Source organism: Anabrus simplex, chromosome 9 (assembly GCF_040414725.1).
Source record: "Anabrus simplex isolate iqAnaSimp1 chromosome 9, ASM4041472v1, whole genome shotgun sequence".
Lineage (NCBI taxonomy): Eukaryota > Metazoa > Arthropoda > Insecta > Orthoptera > Tettigoniidae > Anabrus > Anabrus simplex.
In genome coordinates this window covers 95,734,116-95,762,034 of record NC_090273.1, presented here as the reverse complement: position 1 = coordinate 95,762,034, position 27,919 = coordinate 95,734,116, and the positions used below count along the sequence as shown (strand labels likewise).

Here is a 27,919-nt window from a genome sequence, read left to right as displayed (position 1 = left end):
TATGCAGAAAATGGAAGCAAGCAAATAAGTGTATAAAAATAAATGAAACTATAATTGTGTTATTTGATGAGGTTTTAAGCTTGTATTATGGAAAGGAGACATATTGGTGTTTATCCTGTGAAAAAGGAGTGTGGTGGTGTTTGTAGGAAAATGTTAATAATCAAATGTACAGTACAACACACCAGCAAATGAAGCTATAGCTTTTATATTTTTTCAAGGTTTTTCTATTTATTTATAAACATTTTTTTTTTTTGTGTGTTATATATAATTTGTTGTTTTTCGAAAATGTATATGCACTTTTGTTGTTAGTCACAGATATACTGTATAATGTATTTTTCTTTTATGTTTATAAAACAGCGTACAATTCTATATATAGTTTTATTAACTAGCAAAAATCTTCAGTCAGTATGAAGATGATTAAGCAGCCACACACACTGCCATAACTAACCTTGTTTCCTGTCTCCTCCCTCAATCGAGTACCAAACGTCGTCACAGTCCGCTCTTTCCATCTACTATTCACTCTATCATTATAAGACCTTCAGGATGTGGGAAAATGAATCTGTTGTTAACGCTAATCACCTCTCTTAATGGTGTCAGCTTTCGAAACATTCACATTTTTGCCAAGTCACTGTATCAACCTCTATGCATATTTCTCGAACAAGTGATGGCCGGTCTCTCTCATGCTGAAATAGGATATTTTCCATTTCATGCTAAGGAAGAGGTGATCTCTCCAGACTCTGTTCAACCCTATTCTCCCATGATTTTTGATGATGTTGCTACAGAACAGCAAGCTATTATTCAAGCCTGCTTTAGCATGGGACGACATAAAAATGTAGATTGTTTTTATTTATGTCAAATCTATTCTTGTATACCAAAGCAGTTAATTTGTGACAATGCTAATATGATCATCCTCTTTCAACAAGATGAACTTAACATACGTCACGTATATGATGATCACATAAACACTGATATGACCTTCCATGCCTTTAAACGTCTGTGTGGTTAAACGTCTGTTGGTTATCACAGCGACATAGCTTTTTAGTTATCGATAAAGAAAGTGATATTCAACATAGACGCTACCGCATCGGTTTTGATTACTTTATACATATTTAAGGCTTATTTCTAGGTTTACAGAACTCACACGTTGACCATGGAAAAGCTAGCAAGCAGGTGACACAACAAATTATACATGCACAAAACAACACCCAGCATAAATTTAAAGAGTTGAAACGTATCCAAGCAGACACAGATTTCTTTTTAAAAACACAACTTGGTGCACCACTGCAAGAGCTTCTTCAATCTACATCATTGTCTAAGCCAACTACAAGTTCAGTTACTACACAAACATCCTACGTTAAAACTATGCAGGATAAAGAAGAAAAAGAAGAAGACGAGGAGGATGATGTCTTTACACCACCAAAACAGGTAAAGCGGGTTCAGTTTTCGCCTACAGATGTTATTGTAGAAACACCTACTACATTAAAACAACGACAAGATACACGACTAAATCAGGTAAAGCAGGTTGAGTTTTTGCCAACAGATGTTGTTGCAGAAACACCTACACAACAACAACAGCCCTCTTTGTCCGAGGTCTTGTCTACACCCGAGTATCATGCACAGTTAAAGCAATTTCTTAAAAGTACGTACGGTCCACTCACTGCCCCCTACTTAGAGAAGCTCTTTACAAGAAAAACTGACACTACTTATGGCGTTCGTTACGAAGAAGATCGTTTTCGCATTGGTAATGCAGACATTAAAATTGATGACCATAATCTAGTTGTAAAAAATGTGACTTACAAACCTACCAAAAGTCTGAAGTGCGTGCGCGCAGAGGCTTTAAGCCTACTAGACCTCCCTCCCCCACCACCACCACCACCACCCGCAGTCTTAAAAAAATTTACAAAAGATGTACAAACTTACCCATTTCCCGAGGAAGCTTCACAGTCGATAGTTAGTAGCAAACTGATCAGATTGCGATATCTACCAGTTTTAGTTTGCGTTGAGGCCTTATTAAGGTAAAGTAGCAGACAGCCTTGCTAGTTGCGCTTTCTAATTATCATACACATGGAACTGCATGATAGGTTACAGTTGTGAGTAACGCTTTTATAGAACTGCACAAAATGTTACGGCCGGCTCGGAGTCAGACTTTTTAAAATTATTATTATTTTCCTTCCTTATGTCCAATTAGCGAATGAGTTTATACTTGTTACGTAAGAGGCGACTAAAGGGGGCCATAGGGGCTCTGAAGTTGAGAGCTTGGGTTGGCGAACACGGGGCCTTCAGGTGAGTCCTGGCATTGCTTCCACTTACTTGTATCAGGCCCCTCACTTTCATCTATCAGACCTCCCTTGATCAACTCTTATTCCTTTCCGAACCCTGAGCTATTAGAGCTTTCGAGGCCTAGGAAGTCTCTCATTTTCATGCCGTTCATGGCCCTTGTCTTTCTTTGACTGATACCTTCACTTTTTTAACATTAATAAAATAAATTCTTCGTTGTATACCATACATACAGAGGGTTTTTTGAACTGAAGAAACAACTAGGAGAGTTCATATGCTATTATATGGCTTAACACTATTATCAGGTTAGCGCTCCTTCCGGTTTATAAGTCATGGGTAAATTTAAATCTGTTTCGCCCAGTTGCGAACTTTTGCACAGCTGTGCTTCGAGGATATCAACGCATGAGTATATGCTTTAGCCTGTGTTGAAGTCCAGCGCCTGTTCCTGCACTATAAGCGGCTACAGTACGTAATATTAACCGACGGTCAGGACAATTAAGACCCACTGTGAAAAAACTGCAGCTGTATAGGATATCTGAATTAAATCTTCGGTAAGTAACTAGACGTCTCTTATTATTATTATTGTTATGTATATTGTAGGCAGTGGTCGCCTTCTACGGCTGAGTTACGTAAGAGAACCAACAAGAATGAACTTGTTTTTTTTTTTTCTTATCTTGCTGATGCTTGTTGTTTTAAGGGGCCTAACATCCAAGGTCATCGGCCCTTTTTCTTATCTTAGAGCACTGCATGGCAAGTAGGTCAATGTCAATTAGCTACTGGACATGTCTAGGCTATTTTAATAATTAAATAATGCTTCTGTTTGTAATTTAACTAATTTAATATTAATACAGCATCCTTTTCGTGTCTTCGTGATGTATGAGATCAAAATACTTTTTAACCAAAAAGTAAACCGGAATGGCTTTGGTGTACGAAAATATGATTATGGTATATTAAAATATGGATAAAGTGAGTTATTATTGTTGTTATTATTATTATTATTATTATTATTATTATTATTATTATTATTATTATTAACTGTTCGCTTCATGCTCTCTCAATATCAGGTGTTTTATAAAGTCATGGTTGTTGCTGCTTTATGTATAACTTTTGAATATATCGTGGTCATCAGCCTTGTGTACATCTATGCATGTAGAATTTCTGTGATAACCTGTGTCATTGCAGTGTCTAGTAGCGTGTGTATTTGTAGTAGGGTCTAGGATTGGGGGGAGAGGTAACCGTGGTCTTAAGTTAGAAACCATCCTAGCATTTGCTCGGAGTAAAAGTTGTGAAACTACGGAAAACCACTTCTAGGATAGCTGAGGTAGGATCGAATCCACCTCTTCTCAGGTTTACCTCACATAGTGTACCATGTTCCAACACTCAGACCAGAATTACATTTCCTGACAAGTTCTTTAAAATGGAGTAGGTGCTTAACCAAGATGTTAATCAACTCAGGGGGCTCGATTTCATCAAAAATATATCAACATATTACCCATATGAACCTTAACGGCAGGGCTATCAACCATAAAAGTTTACCACCAAAAATATTTTTTACCCTTTTCCCATCATCGGATCATCAATATTAAGGTGCCATTCGAAAGAACAACGCTTACTTCGATATTTCTATCGAAACAGACGGTAAACCCAATCACCCAGTTCCTGAAGCATTATTCAAACGCGATTAAAATCCCTGACCCGGCCGGGAATTGAACCCGGGACCCTTTGAACCTAAGGCCTCAACGCTGACCTTTCAGCCATTAAGTCGGATTTTGATTATTAAACTTGAAAATGCTGTAACTTTGCAACCGTAAAAAATAAAAATCGAGTTCTTTGGTTACAAATACCCTATACTTTAGGCCTTTCAACCGAGTAGTAGTAGTTTTGGCTGGGAATTGTTTTCGCCCCTATTCTTGCTAAATTCAACACTTTGGTTAATTTCACCTGTAAATATTAATAATATGCATTTAATACATTCTTCCGTTAATACGATCAACAGTGTTTTGCAAATTAAGATAGCAGGATTTTTTGTAGTGATAAATTTTCATATAACCCCGCTTCCTGTTATGGTATTTAAAACCTGTTTTTGTACCGATTATTTCTTATGATACCGGTGACATCAAAACATACTGCTTTTTGTGTTCATGCTATCCTTACAGCTTGATGCCTTCCTGACGTACTTTTTTTCATATTCTTACATATCTGTCAATGTACTAATAGTCATACTACTCGATATCTGTAATATCATTAAGGTTATCAACCTCTTTTACTTACTTTTTCATATTGTGACATATCTGATATACAATAAGTGCAGTTAGGCTCATTTCACTAGTAAAGTGACAAAACAGATTTTTTTCCAAAATCTGCTTAAAATGTAAAATATGATGTGTTTTAACCTTAAAATCATGTTTGTTACCATCCTATTCAGCATTTAATCTGCAAGCACTCTCAATGTACTAATAATCATATTACCCGATTTCTGTAATATCATTACAGTTATCAGCCTTTTATCACCCTGGCTACACCTTGGTAAGACAAGATTACAACCCTCGCAGTAGTGTTAACAGCAGTTTTTTACATTCTAGCGTCCCGGTTAACTTGAAGTTTCAGAAAATCAAGCTTTGAATGGTTGATGCTGAAGTCTTCACAAAGAGCACGAGAGTAACTGCTACACTTCGGTTAGACGAGATTACCACCCTCGCAGTGGTGTTAACGGCAGTTTCTACATTCTAGCATCCTGGTTAGCTTGATGTTATAAATATGCAGTCTGTATAATCGTAGCCGGGTTCAGAGTGTTGATATTTCCATAGAGTTACCACGATCATCAGGCCTGTATGCTTACAACAACACTTTTAATGCACAGGTCATTACAGTCATCAGTCTCTTGCACTTAAAACACACCTTTTAAAATCGCCTTGTAGCTTAATCGTTTTAGTTAATGTAGATACCTATTACCGAGCTCGATAGCTGCAGTCGTTTAAGTGCAGCCAGTATCCAGTGTTTGGGAGATAGTAGGTTCAGACCCCACTGTCGGCAGCCCTGAAGATAGTTTTCCGTAGTTTTCCATTTTCACACAGGCACTGTATGGTCGCTTTCTTCCTATTATCGCTACTTTGCCCTTAAAACAAAAACTCTTGAAATTCTCTTAAGGCTTATCTTTCTGTTAATTCAAATATAATTTCTGTAGGATCTCGTTACAGGACTATAAATAAGAATGTAACTGATCTGTTGACATCACTGTTATTTTAAACATTATAGAAGATTACTGCTGAGAACATTAGATGCTATGGCAGATGAAAGTGCAAGATTTAGGTTAGAAGCAGAGCGTTTGAAGACATTTGACAAGTGGCCTGTAAAATGTATTGCTCCTCCAAAATTAGCAGCAGCTGGCTTCTATTTTATTGGCACTAAAGACATTGTTCGATGCTATTTTTGTGGAATAGAATCAGGACACTGGGAAGAAGGTGATGATCCATTTTATGAGCAATAACATTGGTCTCTGTCATGTACTTATATTTAAAAAACAGGTAGATCTGCACACGAACAGGTAAAACAAAAGTGTAAATGTAAATCCTGCTTACATAACACCGAGTTCGATGCCGTACTTGTATTTACCTTTCGCTAGTCAGTGATGCTATTGCAGCCTATTATACACATAAAAGTTTACGTCATATGCCACAGCATCTAATAGCCTATTAATCTACTGGATTTTTGTCAATGTACACCGCTTCTGATGTTAACAACATCATCAGATGTAGCCGCATGCAGACGCCGTCATCGACACTTCAAGCACCGAGGTAAAAGTGGATATGATTGGGATGGACCAAATCCAATAATAAAAGACTGTGCACAATGTAAGGATGAATTTTTAAATGTATTTAAAACAATGTACATAAAACAACCTAACATACCTTATTCTAGTCTACTTAATTAAATCTTCCTCAGATGTTTCCTTTTTAAAATTTAAACAGCATCCTTAGACTTAATTTTATCTAAAAGAGCTTTCCAAGACTTCATTTTAGGTGAAAGAATTACAATTTTTTGGGTAAACCATTTAGGAGCTATAGCCCTTAATGTGTTAGGGGTTGAAAATGTAGCGTAGCTCAAAATTTGTAAATTTTAAGTATAAATATGATTCTAGGGTTAAAACACAACATTTTTTATGTTTAAGGTCACTTTTAGGGAGCTTTTCACCCCTCTTACACCCCCTCACACCCCATCATATGAAAGAGTATTCAAAAACATTATTTTAGGTGAAAGAATCATCATTTTCGGATAAACCGTTTAGGAGCTATAGTCATTTTTAAACCGTTTAGGAGCTATAGTCATTTTTGTGTTAGGGATTGAAAACTGACTACACCTTAAAATCACATTTTGAGTCTAAACATGGTTCTAGGGTTAAAACACAACATTTCTTACATTTAAGGTCAATTTTGGGGAAAAAATTTGGTTTTCAGCCCCCTTATCTGAAAGAGGATTCTAAAACATTATTTTAGGTAAAGGAATCATAATTTTCAGATAAACCGTTTAGGAGCTATAGCCGTTTTTGTGTTAGGGGTTGAAAACTGACTACACCTTAAAATCATCACATTTTGTATCTAAACATAATTCTAGGTTTAAAACACAACATTTCTTATGTTTAAGGTCAATTTTTGAAGAAGAAAAAAAACAGGTTTTCACCCCCTTACACCCACTCATCTGAAAAAGCATTCTAAAACATTCTTTTAGGTAAAGGAATCATAATTTTCAGATAAACCGTTGAGGAGCTATAGTCATTTTCGTGTATACCAATGCTTACGTTTTGAAATGAATTTTTGAAAAACATGTTTTCAACCCTCTTCCACCCCCAGAAACTATTTTAGCATTTACTCGGTGAAATCCTCTCCCTCTGACGAGTTCAACTTAAAATTGCCAAGATAATGTAGTGTTTTATTGCAGATTTAGAATCCCCATAGCCGAATGCATACCGTTTTAACATTATTCACAGTTTTTTTGGCATTATCTTTATTCTTTTTTATAGTATATTTAGAATGCCCGCAGCTGAATGCATAAACTAAATAACTAAATGCCTATGCCCAACTCGGCATGAAATGGCAGCTAACGCTCTAGCTACAACCACACAGTCCTTGGCATAGGGAAGGGCAACCAGTATACAACTTAGCACCTTTCTTGTACCCCAACAAGGGAAACTAATAACCCATCATAAATTCCACAAATTCAAACAGGTAAGGGCATCTGTGTGTACAAAAAGGCTTCATCTAAATTGAGAAGGGCAGCCAGGTGTAAAACTTCTATTCATCCACTTAAGAACCCTAACACGTCAACAAGAGAGGCATGCTATCTTGTGTATTAAAACTCACACTGCATTAGTGCCCCAACATGCCACCAGGTGCCACTTATTTACGTTTTCAACAGTTGGTCACTATGCCAAACCCTTTCCCGCTACTTTTACCGCCAACGCCCAAGACGGCGCCTTGGCAGGAAACAGCGGCTAACACCCAAGATGGCCCCTTGGATGGAGACCTACAGCCAACGCCCTAGCAACAGTAGCAAACTCTACTGTACCTTTTGTTATTTACATTTCAACAGTTGGTCATCCTGCCGAAGCCTTTCCTGCTATTGTTATCGCCCAAGATGGCACCTGCGCGGGAAACAGCAGCCAACACCCAAGATAGCGCCTGATCTTCAGGAGCTTCAATCAAGCTCAATCTTCGATTTCTAAACAATTTTGGGACTTCATATTCATTAATTATATTGTGACATCGCACCTCATTCGCTGGCTCATTTAACTTTTCACCTCTTCTTGTAAACAATATGAGACAGTGCTGAAATTTGCGTGTATTGTGCTACTATTCAGAAGATCGTGCCTTACTTCTTATAAGTGACTGACTTTCTACTTCTTCTAGATTTTACGATTTAAAATTGCACCGTGCCAATCCCCATTAACATTTTTTGCCTCTTCCACTGTTTTTGTGAAAGACTCGCTCTTTAATTTCTTATTTATCTATGCATTGTTTTTTTGCAATTTATTCGGCTGATGATGACCCAGATTAGGGTCGAAACCGGTACCGCTTCCGCTTTTAATTAAATAGGAATGTACTGTAATACTACATTTCATATTTATTTGTACTGAATAGGTTGAACTACCTTATTTATCGAAACAGACTTTCAACGTTTTAGGTCGTGTTACGTACATGTAGTACGTGTTGAAGAGATGTTAAGTACAGAACAAAAATGGCCAACCGGACACCAGTGGGATCCGAACCCACAACCTCCCGATTTCGCGTCGGTTTCAAACAGAACAAAGATGGCCTAGGCCACCATAGCTCAATTGGTAGAGCAACCGACGCGAAATCGGGAGGTTGTGGGTTCGGATCTCACTGGTGTCCGGTTGGCCATTTTTGTTCTGTACTTAACATCTCTTCAACACGTACTACATGTACGTAACACGACCTAAAACGTTGAAAGTCTGTTTCGATTACAATGCGGTCGTGAAAATTCAATATTTACCTTATTTATTATTTTAATTTCATTGTGATACATTTCAATACGGAACATTATGAATTTTTTATCTTTAAATTTGGCAAGGAAATAGCGGCCAACACCCAAGATGGCGCCTTGGATGGAAACCTACAGCCAACGCCCTAGCACCAGTAGCAAACTCTACCGTACCTTTTGTTATTTACATTTCAACAGTTGGTCATCCTGCCGAAGCCTTTCCCGCTATTTGTTATCCCTTTTCTCTATGGGGTCGAGTATGAAGTGAGACGAATCTTCGTAGCGAGTTTTTACGACCTAATGCCCTTCCTGAAGTCGACCTCTTCGGAGGTATTAATGAGATGAAACGAATGATGTGATACGAGCAACTAAAACGGATTATATTTACTTTACATGTAAAGTCGTGTTAACCATTTATTGACTTTTTACATTTAGAAATACTGCCTTCCAACAAAAATAGAATGTAGAACATTTATTGAACATAACAGGCGATTTCGCCCCTATACATGTTCACATACAGAGAAAAGGAAAAATAAACAATAGAGAATACAAATTTACTAACTACTGCAATAATAATAATAATAATAATAATAATAATAATAATAATAATAATAATAAACCACTCAGATCACCAAAAAAGAAATAGAAGAGAAAATTATCGTATCCCCTGGGCATGTCATAAGGCTCGTTTGGACACTCCGGAAACGTGAAACCCTTAAAGTAGAGCCACCACAGCAGTCATCCTCAGAGCCTCGTGCCATGCCCCTCATTCCGTAGAATTAACACCCCAGAATCAAGAGAGTAAAACTAAAAAAAGAGAATCATAGTAATAGTAATAATGAAAGTAATAATAATAGTAATAATAATAATCTATGTATAAGGGTATTATTCGTAACAGTCGTTTGCTGTAGCAGTCTCTTATTCAATATTCAAGCATTCTCATCAAGTGTCCTTATTTCGTTCTGCGCTTTCGTCACTTTACTGTTACTGACCTACATCTAATCAATACTGCAAACAACACCACTCAGCATTTCAACACTTGCATTCCCACCAACTCTAACACAAACAGAAAGACCTTGCCTTCATGTAATCCCATATCATTACCCAACTTCCCATACTCAACTAAGTACACAACTCCTATCTTCCCTAGCTCATTTGAATCTTATCATACTATCCCCTTCCCTTTTATACCCACTATTCCCATATACATACAAAACTATTCCACCCCCCTTACTCCCTTGTCCAACCTCTAACTCAGCCTCCTTCATTTTACTCTCGCAGGCCTTTTTTGCCGCGCATAAATATCTGTTCAATTCACCCCCTTTTTCCCACTGCTTAATAATCCATCTCAAGATTGCTTTCTCATCCCCCCTTCCCAATATTTTCCGATGCTCTTCACTCAATAATCCATGTCTTATCTCCCTCGTTTCCTCGCAATCTCTTAGCAAATGAAATTCATCATTCCCTGCTCCACAAAGTATACATCTTGTCTTATCCCTCCCCTGCATCCAACCTGTATTCCTTGGCAAACCTAACAACCACCACATCATTCCATATCGTTTTGACCTATCAACGTATCTAATATTCAACCCTGCTATCTCCTCTATTTTCGTCAAAACCTTTAACGAATTTCTCAGTCTGCTTTCCCCTAATAATTTCTGGCTATGTATATCTCTAATCCTCCTTTCCAATATCTTCATCCCTCTAACTTCTGTCTTCGACCATACCTCCCCCCACAGGTGTCCTAATCCTATCCTCTCCACATATCCCTTTATTTTTTCTAGCCAGCCCCCTCTATACATGCTCTTACATTGCTGTTCATACGCTGCCTGGACTATCTTCCCACCTTCCTGACTTTTTAAATTCATCCAGTATCTCACTATTCTTTTTACCCCCTCTGATTCCAAATCCTCCCCACACATTAGTTCCGCCCCTGCATTTGCTGTGCACCTCGGTTAGCCCATTACTAACTTAGCAAAACTACTAACAATCCTTCTTAGTTCCTCTCTTTTCTCATCCAGCCCCCAAACTTCTGCGCCGTACAATACCCTCCCAAGAATTACCGACTTTAACACTAGCCTCAGGGTTTTATAACTGATACCCGGATATTTGGTTAGCATGTTTCTGACTGAGGCTAGGGCTGCCAATCCCCTGTTTTTCGCCCTTCTGATCTGGTCATTCCACGTTCCTTTGTCATTAAAAATAACTCCTAGATATTCCAACTTCCTTACCTGTTCCAAACTTTCTCCCTGTATTACCCAATTACCTTCTATCTTTCTTCTTTTGTCTACCTGGACTACTATTAATTTAGACTTATTTCCATTAATTCTCAATACCCATTTACTCGCAAATAGCGTCACTGCATTTAACGCTCTATTCATCCCCCCTGAAGTTAGCGTCATCAATAATACATCATCCGCAAATATCCGTCCTGGTACCTCTAAACCATTAATTACCGGCACAGCACAATTTTCAGCCCCAAATCCCTCTAAAATATCGTTGATAAATAAAATAAACAGTATTGGCGATAATTTACACCCTTGCTTTAAACCCACCCTGGACTCTAAGGGTCTACTCAGTCTCTCTTCTCCCAATTTAACACAAAACCTAACCACCCTATATATTCCTTCCACTGCCCTCAACATCTTTTCTGAAATCCCTAACCTGCCTAATTTCTCTAATAGGGCCTCTCTATTCACCTTGTCAAAAGCTTTCTCAAAATCTATTGCTGCTACGTAAACCGTACTTCTAGCCATACTTTTATACTTTTCTAGAATAGTCTTTACTATCATAATGTTGTCCACCGTTCTTTTCTTTTTCCTAAATCCTCCTTGATAATCTGTCAATATTTCATTTTCTTCCGCCCACCTACTTATCCTGTTCGCTAGCACTCCAGTGTATATTTTACTTAAGGAATCCAGCAGAGATATGCCCCTGTAATTGTTCACACTACTCCTACTATCCTTCCCTTTGTATATTGGGCATATAATTCCTGTTTCCCATTCCTTCGGGAACTTCCCTCCCTCAAATATCTTATTGAATAGTTTAACTATGCCCTCTATCATTATCTCATTTTTGCCAATTTCTTTCTAAAACTTGTTATTTATACCATTACATCCCCCGGCCGACTTGGCTCTAACTCTGCTTATCACTCCCTGGATTTCCTCCCTTGAGATTTCTTTATCCAGATCATATATTGCCACTCTCCTATTCCTCCAAATTACCTCTTTCCCTGTCCCTCTCCATCCTTCTTCCCCCTTTTCCCCTAGTAATTCATCAAAGTGCCTCATCCATTGCTCTTCCTCAGTACTCGTTTTCTCTTTATTCCTTCCACCCTTAATAATTTTATTAATCTTGTCCCAAACTCTCTCAAAATTATTTGTCTTGCAATCCTTATTTATGACTTCAATTTGTTCCTCTAGCCACGCCTTTCTTGTCTCGCCAATTTTCTTTTTATACTCTTTCCTCAATTTACAAAAAATCTCCCTTTCTTGGTCCCCACCTTTCCTTCTATAATCTTCTAACGCAATCATCACCTTCCTCCGCATTCCTTCACACTCTCTATTAAACCATTCTTCTCCCTCCTTCTTATTTCTCTTACTACATCTCGTCTTCTGCGCTATTATCTTTATTGGATGTAGCAGCAACTCTAAGGCTTTATCAGTATTATTCTCTTCTAAGGCCCCTTCCCACCCATATTTCAGGAATTGTAACTCCTCTTTTACTACTCTATTCCAATCTCGGCCCACTTTCTCTGACCATTTATACTTATTATATCCACTCCCCCGTTTATCACTCGTCCCATCCAGCTTCCTTGTGCACTTCTCTTCCCCCCTTTTCAACATAACCCCCACCGGGAAATGGTGTGATTCAATCCAGTCTCCTATTTCCATTCTTACAATATCCTCAATCATCCCCTCCGAGCTCAAAACCATATCTATCACACTACCACCCTTCTCAGTAACATATGTCAATTTCCCCATCCTGTCCCCCTCTATCCACCCATTCAGAATATATAAATTTCCCACCGCACACATCTCCAGGAGCTTCTCTCCACAACTATTTATAATTTTGTCCTCACTCCTACTTTTCCGCATACACATTCCATCCTCCCTACTATATACTGGGCTCTGTTCCCCTATTCTCGCGTTCCAATCCCCGAATAACAACATGTCTTCTTCCCCTGGAAACATTCCTCTTATCCTACCAATATCTACCAGTAACTCTTCAAAAAAATATTTATTTGCATATGCTGAATTACTAGGATGGCAGTAAACAAAGGCTAGATTTATTTTTCTCCTCCTTCCCTCAACCCCTCCCATATTCAATCTCATCCATATGGTTTCTTTCATATCAGTCTCTATATCCTCCACCATTTCACTAATTTCTTCCCTAATTAGAACTATCATCCCTCCAGGTGCGCGGCCTCTAGTCCTCTCTTTTCTTCTATATTTATATTTTATCACAAACCCCTTCCATGTAATCTCCTTCCCTATTTCCAGCCACGTCTCCAGTAGTGCCACCACATCGAAACTTTCAATTTCTTCCCGCACTTTCTTATTTCCTAATTTGTTCATTAATCCCTCTATATTTACACATCCTATTTTCCAATATAGTTATAACTTTCCCTCACTCCCTTCTGTATCTCCCCCTCTGTTCTTGCTCCTAGTCATTATCGACCTATCAGTCGTTATCGCCCTCTCATCTCTTGTCTCCCTCCCATCTCTTTTAACCGATCTATTCCCTTCCCCCTCCTCCCTATCCTCCTTGTCAATCCGACCTTTTCCCCATATATCCTTCAGACTGATACTTCTTTTCTTACTCAAAATTGCTTTACCTTCCTGTTGATTCGTCTTCCCTTGTCCTTTCTCGCTCACTAAAACACTACACTCTGCTCTCACGGTTTCTTGCTGTTCTCTCTCGCTGACCACTTCACTATCTTGATCTTCTGTATCCGGACTGCACTGCCCGTTCTCTTCTGAGATGATCTCCTCCCTTTCCACGTCTCTCCTCCTCCCCTTTTCTTCCTTCTTCTTCTTCTCATCTTGCCTTGTCAACTCACCGCCCTCAGCGCTCTCGTTTGCGACCATCTCCTTTAGCTTCGCCACTGAATGCACTCTAACCCATCGCCCGTATGTCACCTCCAACCTCAGTCCTCTTATTCAGGCCTTTAGCCCCTGGTTCCTCGCTCTCCATAAGTGCCTATTCAAGATCCTCATATTTTCACTTCCTTCTCTTCCCATGTCTCCTTTCACCCCTATTTTCAGTCCCTGTAAATTCTTACTGTTACCTAACACAATTTCTGCCATTAAGGTTGAGCACAATTTAACCCTAATTGGCCTCCGACCTTTGGTTTTACCAACTCTCTCTACATCGTCTATGTCTATCTCACTAAAGTTTATCTTCATTGTATCACGTATAACTTCCACCACCTTAGATATCAGTTCAATCTTGCTCTCTCTCGCCCCTTCCTCAACTCCATATATAAATATGGCTTTCTTCAATCTCTCCTGCCTGTACCCCTCCGCTTCTTTCTTCATCTTCATCACCTCCTCTTTCAGATGTTTCACTTCCCCTCTCAATAACTCGATTTCTTTCTCATTATTGTCCACTCTCCTGCTCGATTCCTCAGTCTTCGTTTCAAGCCATTTCTTCATGTTCCCTATCTCCTTTCTCTGCTCCTCCATCATGTCCTTAATTTCCTGCACCTTCTCCCATTGACACTTTTCCTGCATAACTTCACTTACAACCACCCTGAGTGCGGCCAAATCCTCCGTACTATATTTTCCACTGGTATTTGGGCCTGGGTTTACTTCCACCCCCCCAATAACCAGTAGCACCGCTATCACTGTCACTACCAGCACCGCTTCACTCATTTTTAATCCGTCCGTACTTATCACCAATCCATTCCTGGTCTTCTCCTTCTGCCTTGACTGCCATTTCCCAATAGCGGCCCGGTACTGTTCAATGCCGACCATGTTTACAGCACGCACTTCACTACGCAACCTCTCTCCTCGACCGCTCGAGCTAGACTGTGTCCAACAAAAATAGCCAGTATAACTCAAATTCATTCATAGGTTTGTTAAGGAACAGTGTAGAATGTTTATATATACAATTTATAGGTCTTTATAGCCTAGAAGTCATGTTTTCACTGCACAAAATTTGAGGTTATTGCATATTGGACCCCCCTTTATCTTTTTTTGGCTGTAAAATGGGGAAAAAAGGGGTCTAATACACGAGTAAATACGGTATATCACTGTACCTAACGTAGAAACAACATATCTGTTATCCAAGTCAACATTTCGTCACCCAGAGTGGAGATAAACTGAATCGCGTAGATTGAATGAAACAGTTTACTGAAGGAAGGACAATGGAGTTGCTTGTTATAAAGCACTAAGCTCAGATATTTGCAATAACACTAAAATTAATGCAACAATGGTTAGCTAAATCATTTCAAAGCTGAAAGAAGAATGAGATATGAGCCTAGAGACATCACTAACACAGGATGATGAATATGCACTGCATTGCAACCTGTTCCCAACTTTAACCCTTTCACAGACTGTGGGAAGTAGATTTCCTACCTAAGTATTTACTTTCTTGTGTCCATGAGAAGCCTTCTTACCACCCCTAGTTTATTTTATTGTCCATAGGAAGTATCCTTCCCACCTGTGAAGCTCCCATTATTGAAACTAGAAGAGGCAATGAAGCGGAAGTGACTGGCATCTACTCGTACATTATTTGAACTGGATAGGAAGTGATTTACTTTGAAATTGAACTTGTAATGAGAAGTCACTGTTGGGATATAAGCTCTTGAAACAGTAAATACGGTTTGTTTTTCGAAGTAGCAACTTACAATGAAATAATGGATGGAGGTGACCACTTCAATCAACTTAGAGAAATGATAACTGAAGTGGTGGCACAGAATTTTGTTTTTTCTTATTCACTTAGTAACAGTCAATGCTTACATACTGAGGAAGACAAACAGACGGGAGAACACTTATCAAGACCAACTATCTTTTCGCCTGAGTCTTGCAAGACGAATCATTGCTGGGTTTTCGTCACGTAAACGGAAAGGACACCCTGTAAGTTTCCTGGGTAATAAGAAACAAGTGCCTGAGGATATGCGACTGCAACTTACAAACACTGTCGTTTATGCTTCACTAAAGTACATGACAGGAGAACAAGATATGTTTGCACTACCTGTGATAAATTATGCGAGTGTAAAATTTATCACAGGTAGTGCAATCATATCTTGTTCCACTGTCATGCACTCTGTGTGGATCCACGTTTTAGGAAGGTTCATGGAAAGTAAGACATCGCCTAACAAAGTTTTCAGTGTCCTAACAGTACTGCAATTTACCTTCCTCTGTCTTTGTAACAGAATGTATTTGACCCTCTAACTGTGAAATGTTTGAGTTTTATACAAATTTAAATTTATTTTGAATAAAATAACCTACTACAGTAGAACCTCGATAATTCGAAATCGGTTAATTCAAAATCCCGCCTAATTCAAAGAAGCTCTCGTTCCCAGAAACATGAGATATGGTTTTGCATGTAATTTAAAATGTTTAATTCGAAATACGGATAATTCGTAATTCAAAGTACAATGTCGGCCCCATTACCGAAATTCAGACTTTTAATTAGAAACTGCCTTTACATTTTAAAACAATAGTATGTTAGAGAGTAATTTAAATTCAAAATTTATCCGCATCATGAGAGAACGTGTCTTCCAGAACGTGCAGGAGTAGCTTCTTGCACTTTCACACACTTCGGTGTGTCTACACTGTGCTTCATAACTGCTAAGTTCGAGTGAAATCAGAATTCTTTTGAATTCAATGTTTTAAGGAATGCCGTAATATCACGCAGCAGGCAGTGTGCGGAGAAACAGAATTCACGAACACTGGCGATGCAACAGTTGACAAAAAAGTGTGGCTCATATAATCAATTCGTAGGCACCGAACAATACTGTCATTGCCGATGAAACTGCATTGCTTTCTTTTAATGCCGAGCTCAAACGGTCTTATGGTTTTAAAGGAGAAAGTGCCAGCCGGAAAATCGTACAGGGGTGGGGGGTCATTGTACTATGTTGCAATGCACACGGAAGCGAGAGAATTCCTCCCCTCATCATAGGAAAGTTCGATAAGCCACAATGTTTTAAGGACATCGGGCATATTCAGTGCATGTGCAAGGCATCTAAAAATGCAAACAGTAGAGTAATCCAAAAATTCATGCATTTGCACAGCGGAACCAGCATAATTTATCCTCGTCTTTCAATCGTGTGATTTTTTGTTCCGTTGCGTGAGGTTATGTTCGTCAGTGATTTACCCAAGTGCATTATTTGAACATTGTAAATGCACCTTGTTGGATACATTTCGGAAATAGTTTTTTCCATGGCATTTGAAAGGTTTAAACTGTGAATGAAGGTGATTGCATGCATTAGTAGGTCTTCGAGTACTTTGGGACGCGGCTTCCGAAGTACGAGAGAAGTGCCATGGCGGGAAATCGTACAAGGATAGAGCGATTGTATTGTGTTGTCATGCAGAATGAACCGAAAAACTTTCTCCCCTCTTCTTAGGAAAGTTCGATTAGCCACGATCTTTTAAGGGCATTGGGCACTTTCTGTGCAAGCACGGGGCATCTAAAATGCATACAGTACAGTAATCCAATGAATAAAGCACTTGCACATGGGAGCCAGCATAGATTTCTCCTCGTCTTTAAATCGTGCTTCTTTTTTTCTTTCTTTCCTTCTTTCTTTGCGAGAGGTTATGTTTGTCAGCGAGTTTTCCAAGTGCATTATTTGAATACTCTAAATGCACCTTCTTGGATGCATTTTGGAAATAGTTTTCTTTTCCATGGCATTGGAAAGGTTTAAACTGTGAATCAAGGTTAACTGCATGCAGTAACGGGCCATAGAATTATTTTGTAACGCAGCAAGGGTTGGTACTTCTGAATTACGAATTGGCGGTTAATTCGAAATCATGTAATTCGAAGTCCAATTTTTTTAGTCCCAACGACTTCGAATTAATGAGGTTTTGCTGTACTTGAGTGTGATTCAAAATAGACCCTGGGAAGAATACTTCCCACCATATATTGTGGTACCAAAAATAAAAATTAATATTTTAAAATATTACTCTTTGCTTACTTTCCCACTGCCAAACAAGATCCTTGTGGTCACACAGTAGGTGTGCTGATGTTCTTATGAATATACCGTATTTACGCGAATAATCCCCACCGCCGGATAATCCCGCACCCTAATTTTACGAGGGATTATTCTGAAAAACTGGAATTAACTAAAATTCCTTCCATCGAAACAGTAACGTAGGCATAAACAAACATTACATATCACCCCGCGATGTACGTGCGGTCTTTCCGCAAATATGAACGTGTAAATTTACGGATACAGCTGCTTTGCCTGAACATATTTGAGATGATAAAAATACATTATCACTGCTATAAAATATATTTGCCATAAAATTAGCAAGTAGTCCTAGGTATTTCATTAATCTGAACTTGCAATAGTTCAATTCCCTGTAGATCGGAAGATTCGTTGTCTCTTGCATCACTAGCATCCTCTCCTAAACTACTTTCAAATTCGTCACACTCCACGTCTAAAACACTTATCACACGCGCTCTCTTTTTACTCGGATATTAACACGACCGGTGGTGGATAATTCTTTCCGTGAAATGTAAACACCTGAAAAAGACACACCGGTGAACACTGACGTTAGTTTTGCGATACAGTAAAACCTCGTTAATTCAAACTCTTTGGGACGCAATCTGACTTCGAATTACGTTATTTGGAATTAAATGCCAACTCGTGCTTCAGAAATATCTACCCTCGCCGCATCACAAAATATTCAAGACCCGTTACTGCATGCAACTAACATTTATTCACAGTTTAAAACTTTCAAATGCCATGGAAAAAATTCAAAATGTATCCAACAAGGTGCATTTACAGTATGCAAATAATGCACTTTGATAACTCAGCGTCAAACATAACCTCACGTAACGAAAGAGAAAAAGAAACACGACTCAGAGATGAGAACAAATTATGCTGCCTTCCCTGTGCAAGTGTTTTATTTTTTGGATTATTGTTATGTTTGCATTTTTAGATGCCTTATATTTGCACGGAAAGTACCTGACGCCCTTAAAACATCGTGGCTTATTGAGCTTTCCTATGACGAGGGGAGGAAGTCTTTCGCTTTCGTCTACATTGCAGCACAGTACAGTGACCGTATCTCCTTTAAAAATGTCCGTTTTGGATAGGCATTAAAATACAATGCATCTTCATTGGCATTGACAGTATTGTTCGGTGCGTACGAATTGATTATAATTATGAGCCACACTTTTTCGCCAACTGTCGGCATCACCAGTGTTCGCGGATTCTGCTTCTCTGCACACTACCTGTTACATGATATTATGGCGTTCTTAAAACGCTGAATACAAAAGAATTACGACTTCACTCGAACTTAGCAACTATGAAACACATTGTCGACACACCCAAGTGAAAGAAAGTGCGGAAAGCTACCCCTGCACATTCCGGAAGACGCATTCTATCATGACACGGACAATTTTGAATTTAAATTGCTCTGTAAAATACTATTTTTAAAATGTAAATTGCATTTTTAAATTAAAAGTCCAAATTGTTTTCTGTTTAAATATGACATATGGAGGCAGTTTTCTTCCATCTGCGGTTACACAAAGGATAACTATACATCCAACATCGAAAACTTGCCAAACTTGACACAAATAAAACCCGCACCCCAATTTCGTGCCTCAAATTTTTTAAAAATATGCGGAGTTTATTCGTGTAAATACGGTATGTGTATATATATATTTATGATCTTGTTTATTTTACTGATTGTAGTTATGTTTATATTTAAATAATTCTGTAATATTACAGTCGAATAACATTACAATGCTATACAGAATCTTCACATTTGGACTAATATATCACTGTACCTACCGTGGGAACATCTCGGTCATCCAAGTCAACGTTTAGACACCCAGATTGGAGATAAATAGAATCATGCAGATTGGATGAATCTCCTTCTCCTTGCTGATCACCCACACCATTCTATGGAAAGAACAGCAGCAATATTGTTAGAACAGACATTTTTAAATGACCATTTCTGAATATTTCTGGATCCTATAAACTTCTCAATTTTCTCAACAATAAAATGTGTTCAACAGCTTTAAAATGTTGTCCCCATCTGTCGTGGTGATTTCCAGGTAACAAGAAGACTTGTCATTTGGAAATTTCCTATTTCATTCTTTGTAACACATTAGAGATCTTGAAGAGGCTACTTCTTTCTAGAGAACTGATCTTAATTCTCAATTATATCTATCAGTGTCCAAAGTTTGGACATAAGAGTATTTATGTGAGAAGCTTCTGTAGTTTGGGCTGCTCTTATATGCCAATTATTCTTTCCCCAAATGCCACTCAACTCTGATAACAGTCAACCTTTTGCAGATGCAGCTTATCTGAGTAAATTTTGCCTACACTTTCAGTGCCTCAAAAAAACACATCAGCATACACTGAGGCTTAATCACTCCCACCTGATGGGATGTGAATACATCCAAATTTATCTGGCATAGTAAGTAAATGAAAAGAGGTCTTACCATGAACTTATGCAACTATCAGTGTCATTACCACTATTGAAAACTCTATAAACTGATTGACTGATTGAATGAATGAAGTGGAAACAATGCCAAATAAAGCTGGGGCCCAAAGTCACCATCCATGTCTCTTTTGTGTGTGCCCAAATAGGGTTGTGGCATTATATATCGAACACTTAACGTTATCTCTATGAATTACTGAGCAGTATTTCTTTTTCAGTGAAGAACAGACCTATGAAGTAATGATAAAACCTTAACAGAATATCCATTGGTTGCAACTGCCTTGTTCAAATTTTTAAAATGTATAATTTGTAAGCTCGAGGCGCCCTTAAATGCAACAGTTGTATTCCTCCATATATCGAACGGTTTGCATTATATATTGATCCGTGAGGTCTTATTCAACGAACATGATTCTTATATATCGAACGGCAAGGTTTTAAATACCAATATAGTTGGTCCATTATTGGACATTATAAATTTTCCAGCTAACTCATTCCTGGTTGCCAGTGTTTTAAATATTGAACAGATATATTTATTATAAATCACTTTACCTTTAGACATTATATGGTTGTAATAACATGAACAAAATAGAATGATTCTTAAATATAAATCACAAAACTTTTTTTTTTTTACAATTGGCTTAACGTTGCACCGACACAGATAGGTCTTATGGCAACGATAGGTTAGTAAAGGCCTAGGAGTGGGAAGGAAGTAGCCGTGGCCTTAAATAAGGTACCGCCCCAGCATTTGCCTGGTGCGAAAATAGGAAACCACGCAAAACCATCTTCAGGACTGCCGACAGTGGGGCTTGAACCCACTATCTCCCGGATGCAACCTCAGCTGCGCGCCCCTAATCGCACGGCCAACTCGTCCGGTAATCACAAAACTAGAGGAGACAATATTAATACATATTAAAATGTCCTGAGGAACACAAACATCAGTTTCTTATCTCTATCTTTCCACAGAAAGAGGCACATGTCTTTAGTCTTCCTTGTTTCTTTCTTTATCTTCCATTCTTCCCAGTACACCTATGAAGATATCACGTATGTTTTCCATAATCTAAACTAAACTCATGAGGTTTTTCTGGTACTTGAGGCACTTTGAGAAAATATTTGAAAGAATCCTCGCTACTACTTGAGGTGGGTGAGCAAGCAAGTTCTGAAGCAATTTCATGCTCATTCAATAATTTTGGCTTGTGAACTTTTACTCCACTCTTCAAAATGATGGCACCAGGAAGATCCTTCTTGGTAGAATGTACATACACCTCTAAACATTCATTATTCCACGTGAAATCGTCTCAGCCCTGATCATCCATCTTCTTCTGATGAACTGTCTGTCATCCTTTTATTCTGATTAGCCGATATTGTTTCATGTGTTGCATTGTACCGAGTTGTAACACTGTTTCATAAGCATACAAATCTAGTTCACCATGATTATGTTTTTTTCTCCATCACGTCTTAGTTTGTCATTGAACTTATTAGCTGCCTCTGTGGATCAGCGGTAGAGTGTCGGCCTCCCGATCCCAAGATAGCGGGTTCAAACCGGCAGAGATAGTCGGATTGTTGAAGGGCGGAAAAAAGTCCATTCGACACTCCATGTCGTACAATGTCAGCATGTAAAAGATCTCCGGTGACAAATTTGGTGTTTACCCGACAAAATTCATTAAAATCTCAGCCACAGACGCCCAAGAAAGTTTTGGTTTACTCGGTCCGCCATCTAGTGGGCCTGGAGTAAAACGGAACGTGGAAATTGACGAGCAGACAGCCAGATGGCGTCAAATTGAAATGTCCGCACACGGTAGTTGAGGCAATACAATTATTATTATTATTATTATTATTATTATTATTATTATTATTATTATTATTATTATTATTATTATTATTATTATTATTGAACTTATTGAGAACACAAGAAGCCAAAAATTCTTCCAGGTCATCAAGCACAAATTTTAACTCCTGTTTGGAAGTGGAAGGGGATGAAGGGCTTCCTTCTTCACTCTCTTGCTGTTGCCTTCCCACTGGGATTTTAAAAATATCTGCAACACATTTTGTGAAGTCCACAGTGTTGGGATCTAGTGGATACAGACCACACTTACGAAAGGCACTTTTCACAATATCTGGCCTAACAGCATCATCCCAAACTTTCTTTAACATGGGTGCAAAATTTACCTTGGTACTGATGCACCGAGAGTTTGAATTTTCTCGTCTCTTTAGCTCTCTTTAGAGGTGCAAATACCCCCACATCTGCTGGTTGCAGAAGACGGGTGGCGTTAAGGAAAAGGCAATACAATATTATTCCATGGTCATGACAATATTCACTGACTTGAAGGGATAAATGACTCCTGTGTCCATCAAGAAACAGAATAACAGGAAGTGTAATTTTCTCTAACTCTAGCCATGACCTAAAGTGCTGAAGGTAGTTCAGAAATGTTGGGGCCTTCATCCAATCACTTTCAGTTTTCTCGTAGATCCAAGGCTCAGGTACACTATCTTTGATAAATTGCTGGAGTCGTATGTTGCTGTAGACGATCACTGTTGGGGCACAACGCCCGTCGGCACAGAAATTTCCAAGCACTGTTATGCCTTCTTTCTCTTTAGAGGTTATAATTTGAAACTGTTCGCCTCTAACTCCAAGGTACTTTCCTGAAACCTTATGGAACTGAAAATTTGTCTGCCTGGATTGAAGATCCTGCTTGGGTCTTCCATAATTGATCTTACATCCTCAGATTCCAGGTAGCACAACAGTCCTGCAAACCACCCACGTATTCTCTCTTCCGAGACAGCAGCCCTGCCCTTGCTAATGGTTTCAAATGGTTTCAGCCTTCTTCTGAGACAGGAAAGGATGCCGTCCCATAAAACACGTGAATCAGGTTTTACCAGGTCCTCCATGCTTAAACAATGTGCTCCTTCCTGATGACTGCACAATTTGCTGAACAGTGTCAAGTAAATTCTTTTTCTTCAACGGAAATCCTCTCTTAGCCATGTTGATTACCCATTCACTATTGCCCTCTTCTTCTCGTGGACTCAGGAACGGCTTCCGGCCAAGGTCAGTCTGAATCTTCTGACGTCCAGATAGTTTGTCGTTTAATGTTGTTAAAGGGACCTGGTATGTTTTAGATGCCTGCCTTTGGGAAATCATACCGGACTTAACCTCTTAAACAGCTTCAGTCAAGTCAGATAATGAATATTGAAACTGTTTCATTTTTTCAACAGGTTTAACTTTGGCTTTTGGGACATTTCCCCCGGTGGGCGTCTTAATTTTGACCATTGTCAAGCTCTGAGCACTAGTTATGGGAAATAAGCAAGAACTGAACGGCATCAAACAGACACAAGATATCGTAAAATAAATCTAACTATACCCAATAAGGGTTCAAATTAAGGCGCTCTCAGGTTACAGATAGATGCCTCAGGAGTCACAACCACAGACATGTGGATATTGGTGCTAAAGAAAACAATACTACAAAGTAAAATCATAAACAGCCCATCAATTTTCAGTGGCATTCGATACTGAGTTGTTTTTGTAGTGAATGAACCTCATTTATCCAACGACCTTTCAATATTATAAAATGGGAGTCAAATATAGAACAGTAGTTTACTTTAGAAATAAATATGATGATAGGTGAAAACTCACAACACTAGAAATTAAATTAACATGTAAGTTATGTATGTTAATACAACCTATTATTTAAAAGATACCTTCTGAAGACACTATTCTACAGGCAAAAACAGATAATCACAGGGATACTGCACCTCAGTAACAATACAACAATCTCATCAAAATCCCGCCAATATCTAAGTTATGAGACTTTCCCACGCTCGCCAACACGGTAACGCCTTCAATCTATCAACTGACATTATGCTAAGTTTGGAGGGGTGAATTTAGAAATATCAGATGTTGTGAAAACTTATCGATATACTTATTTTGCAATGAGATGTGCGAAGTGTTCAATATATAAAGGGTGTTCGATATATAGTGCCATTACCCTACATTATATAAATGACATCATTAATTCTCCACTTACCATTTTACTTCTTGTTCAGCATTCACATTTAATATTTACTGGAACTCATTCTAGCTTTCGACACCTGCAATCCTCAGAAACATCATCATCTTGCAGGAATCTGAAATACAACAAAATAAATGTAAACATTTTAATATGGTATGCAATTTAAAAAAAGTAACCAAGCTTATAATTTTATGCGACCATTGATATCGTGATCATAGCCACCAGATTTCCAGTCTTATATGAATTCCAAACCACAATGATATGACTTTTTCTTTTCAAATTTACCATGAGCATTGGTTGTGATTTGAACCGTGGCCACTTTGGTGAGAAATCAGCAACAATGCCACTCAGCTGTCACATTCCTTTTTAAAATATGGAACCTATTGAAATATGTATACCAATAAGTTGTGAGTTCTTGGATAGGAATAAGCCTAGAGGAGATAAGAGCATAACAACAGGAAAGGGCAGAGTAAAGATAATGAGGACTTCTTTTATCCAAAGTTAAGAAGAACACATTTAAATACAGTTATTATCAAAAAGCCAGAATACTTGGCTCAACAAGACAAGACTTTCCAATATTGTCATCACTACAATAAGAAATTCTACATCTTAACTCTGGAATAGTATGTTTACTTCATGGGGCATGATAGCCAAGTGAAATCTTCACTGGCTTCTTACCATGGCAGCTGTAGTTTGAATAACAGTCAAAGCATATTGGATTTTTGAACTGAAAAGTCATGTCTCTGGGGTTTGAATTTCATGTAAAGAAACTGCAGGTCATAGGGTTATGATCTCTGTGGTTGAGTTATAATTAATTTTGTTACACAAAATGTGTCACCGGAGATCTTACACATGTCAACATAGTACGACATGGAGTGTCAAATGGACTTTTTCCCATCCTTCAAAAATCCTATTACCTCTGCTGCGTGTCAACCTGCAGTCTTGAAATCCAGCGGCCAACATTCTACCACTGATCCATAGAGGGAGTTAAGAGGAGACAAGCTTGAAAACACATAAGAACAAGGACAATCACCACATCTTCATACAATGTCATTCCCAGTAGTCTACTTCCACATCCATTTCTTCTCAGCCCCAACGAGCTTGTTTTTGTTTACCAGCTTCCACAGGAGAGCAGACATCAAATTCACTGAGGGGCCATCTTAATGTGAGAAGTGAAGGATAAAAGATAGGAAAAAGGAAGACAAAAAGATAAAGATGAATATATGTGCTGAAAGATAAACACAGAAAGAGAAAAGGTTTCCAACAAGTCAATGCAAATACCAGTAATGGAAAGGAAAAAATAAGAGTGAATACAAGTCGTAGAAAGATAGGAATATAAAAACACACACATAACAGGATAAATACAACAACAGTACGTATAGGAAGAGGGAGCAACAGGAACAAGAGACAAAAACAAATAAGAAAACACAACCATAGGCCTACATTACAGCCCTACAAACCATGCAAGGGTTTGAGAACTATGTTGTTTTGCACCTGTAAACAACAAACACCACCACCACCAGTACCACAACCTAAGTTACCTATTAAGTTATGCAGAATTAGAATGGTAAACCGAGGAGTAAAATCACATGAAAGATAACCACTGAAAGGTAAGCCAAGTAGTACAGTTGGTTAGATTAGTGTTACTGTTATGTAGTTGTGTTCTATTATTGATATCTTATGGACAAAAGCTACTGTATGCAACTCCTTAACACTGGATACATGACTTGCTTACTTCTCTTAATCAAAATTCTGGTATTAAATTAATCATCTTTTACTAATGCTTTAATATAGACCCCATGTCAGAAAATGTACTAACCACTAAAGCCTGATTTCCAGTCATAACAGCCTCCTTTGGCTTGTAAGTTCTTATGAGATATTAAAAAGAGAAAGAGTCTAAAAAAATTCCAAACACTATTTTGGCCAGAACAATGCTCAGCATTGTAGTAAGAAAGAGCACATGCAAGGATACATACATAAAACTACACTGATAATTCAATGGGTATTAAAAGAGATTCATACAAATATGGAAGTAGCACCAATGAGACTACATAATACACTTTATTTTCAATGGTTGCAAGATAATAGAAAGCTCACCAACTTCTTAATCACCAAAGGACCAAGGGCAGTTCCAGTAGGCTACCATATTCAGAGGAACAAGAGCTCAAACATCAAACAGACCACCGTTCCCTTGTTAAGTTTCCTCCATTCTCAAGAATATAAAAATAGCATCCAAAATAGATCTCAAAGAGCCTATTTACAGGGCCTCTTCCTAGATAGCTTTGTTCTCATTTTTGCTGCCTGTAAAAGAAAAATGATCACTTGGGAGTTATGTATTTGGTATGCAAATGTAGCCTAATCCTTTATAAACACCACACTGCCCAAATGTTTTTGATAGCCAGTACGCTGGGAGATGGTGTACTATTTCCTAGTTAGAAATTCCTTTCCATGCCTAAAAATTCAATACATTTATTAAAACGTGTAGAAATGAACTGATTTTTTTTTCAATTAATTCAAACCACAATAGGCGTATTTCTCACAGAACACCTATTTCCTTCAAGTTCTGAAAACAGACTGTTATAGCCTCAAACCGTCGAATTCATTCAAATTATTGCTCTTTAAACAAATATTAAAAATTCGTTCGCATATAATAAGTATAGTTCAACCGAGTTCATCACAGGAACATAAGTTACAGACTTTATTTTGTAGTCTTTGTATCGAATGGCTACTGTCAAAGTTAAGGTTAGGTTATATCACATTATGAATCGCTATTATATGTACAACTTATAACACCCTACCCAAAAAAATAGTATTTCAGACATGACAAGATAATATGTTGCTTCCATATTTCGCGCATTAAATGTAAATAAATACGGTAAAATTGCATACAGTACTGGCAATAATGATTAATTAATGGGACGTATTAAAGCAATGCAGAGGATAAAAAGATATACTAAGTACGGTCTAATTACAAGGTTGTAACTACGACATTCGTCTACTTAGGAATGGCATTTCATGCATGTTCATTCGAAAATATTTATTAACCTACGAGAAGAAACATCAATACCGAAATAAATCACCTCAACCACAAAGAGGACATATATACTTGAAAGATATATTTCCATCTACTCCCAAAGAGTATGTATAAAAGTAGTGGTCCAGAGGGGTCGAACCAAGTCGAACTGTCTAAATCAGTTCGATGTCTCGTCCAATGTCTCAACCCGGTCTCAACTAACTGCGAAATAGCCCAAGGTACCAAAAATGAAACATATGTATTACCTTGGATTTTCATCAAAATGTATGTACAACTAGTTGATGTACCCGTGCTTCGCTACGGAATTCCATATTATGTACAGAATTCTAGATGAAGTGCCTAGTTTACACATTTTGAGTAAGGTTTAATTAAATTACATAGCTCGAGTTACCCCAGAAACACGACGGAGAAGTCGCCATACGTCGTTTCTCATGCGAAGACCGGGTTAGGGAATTTTCTTTGTAATGGCAGCCTCTTGCCTTCTGCCC

At 38.2% G+C, this 27,919-nt stretch overlaps 1 protein-coding gene across 4 annotated transcripts in view; it reads right to left on the bottom strand.

The window, feature by feature from the left end:
- Window positions 1–27,484, bottom strand: part of LOC136880954 (uncharacterized) — a 51,106-nt gene extending 23,622 nt beyond the window's left edge. For 2 of the 4 annotated variants that reach the window (XM_068229215.1, XM_067153503.2), the window contains exon 1: window positions 19,739–19,784. Coding sequence is in view for 2 of the 4 variants with exons in the window: in XM_067153500.2 (XP_067009601.1) it covers window positions 19,739–19,849; window positions 24,413–24,415 (114 nt within the window). In the remaining 2 variants the exon portion in view is untranslated. Of the gene's footprint in view, window positions 1–19,738; window positions 19,850–24,412; window positions 24,513–26,494; window positions 26,699–27,442 lie in introns of those variants that run through there. The other 2 variants (XM_067153500.2, XM_067153501.2) reach the window with 2 other exon arrangements.
- Between the last annotated feature and the right edge of the window lie 435 nt (window positions 27,485–27,919).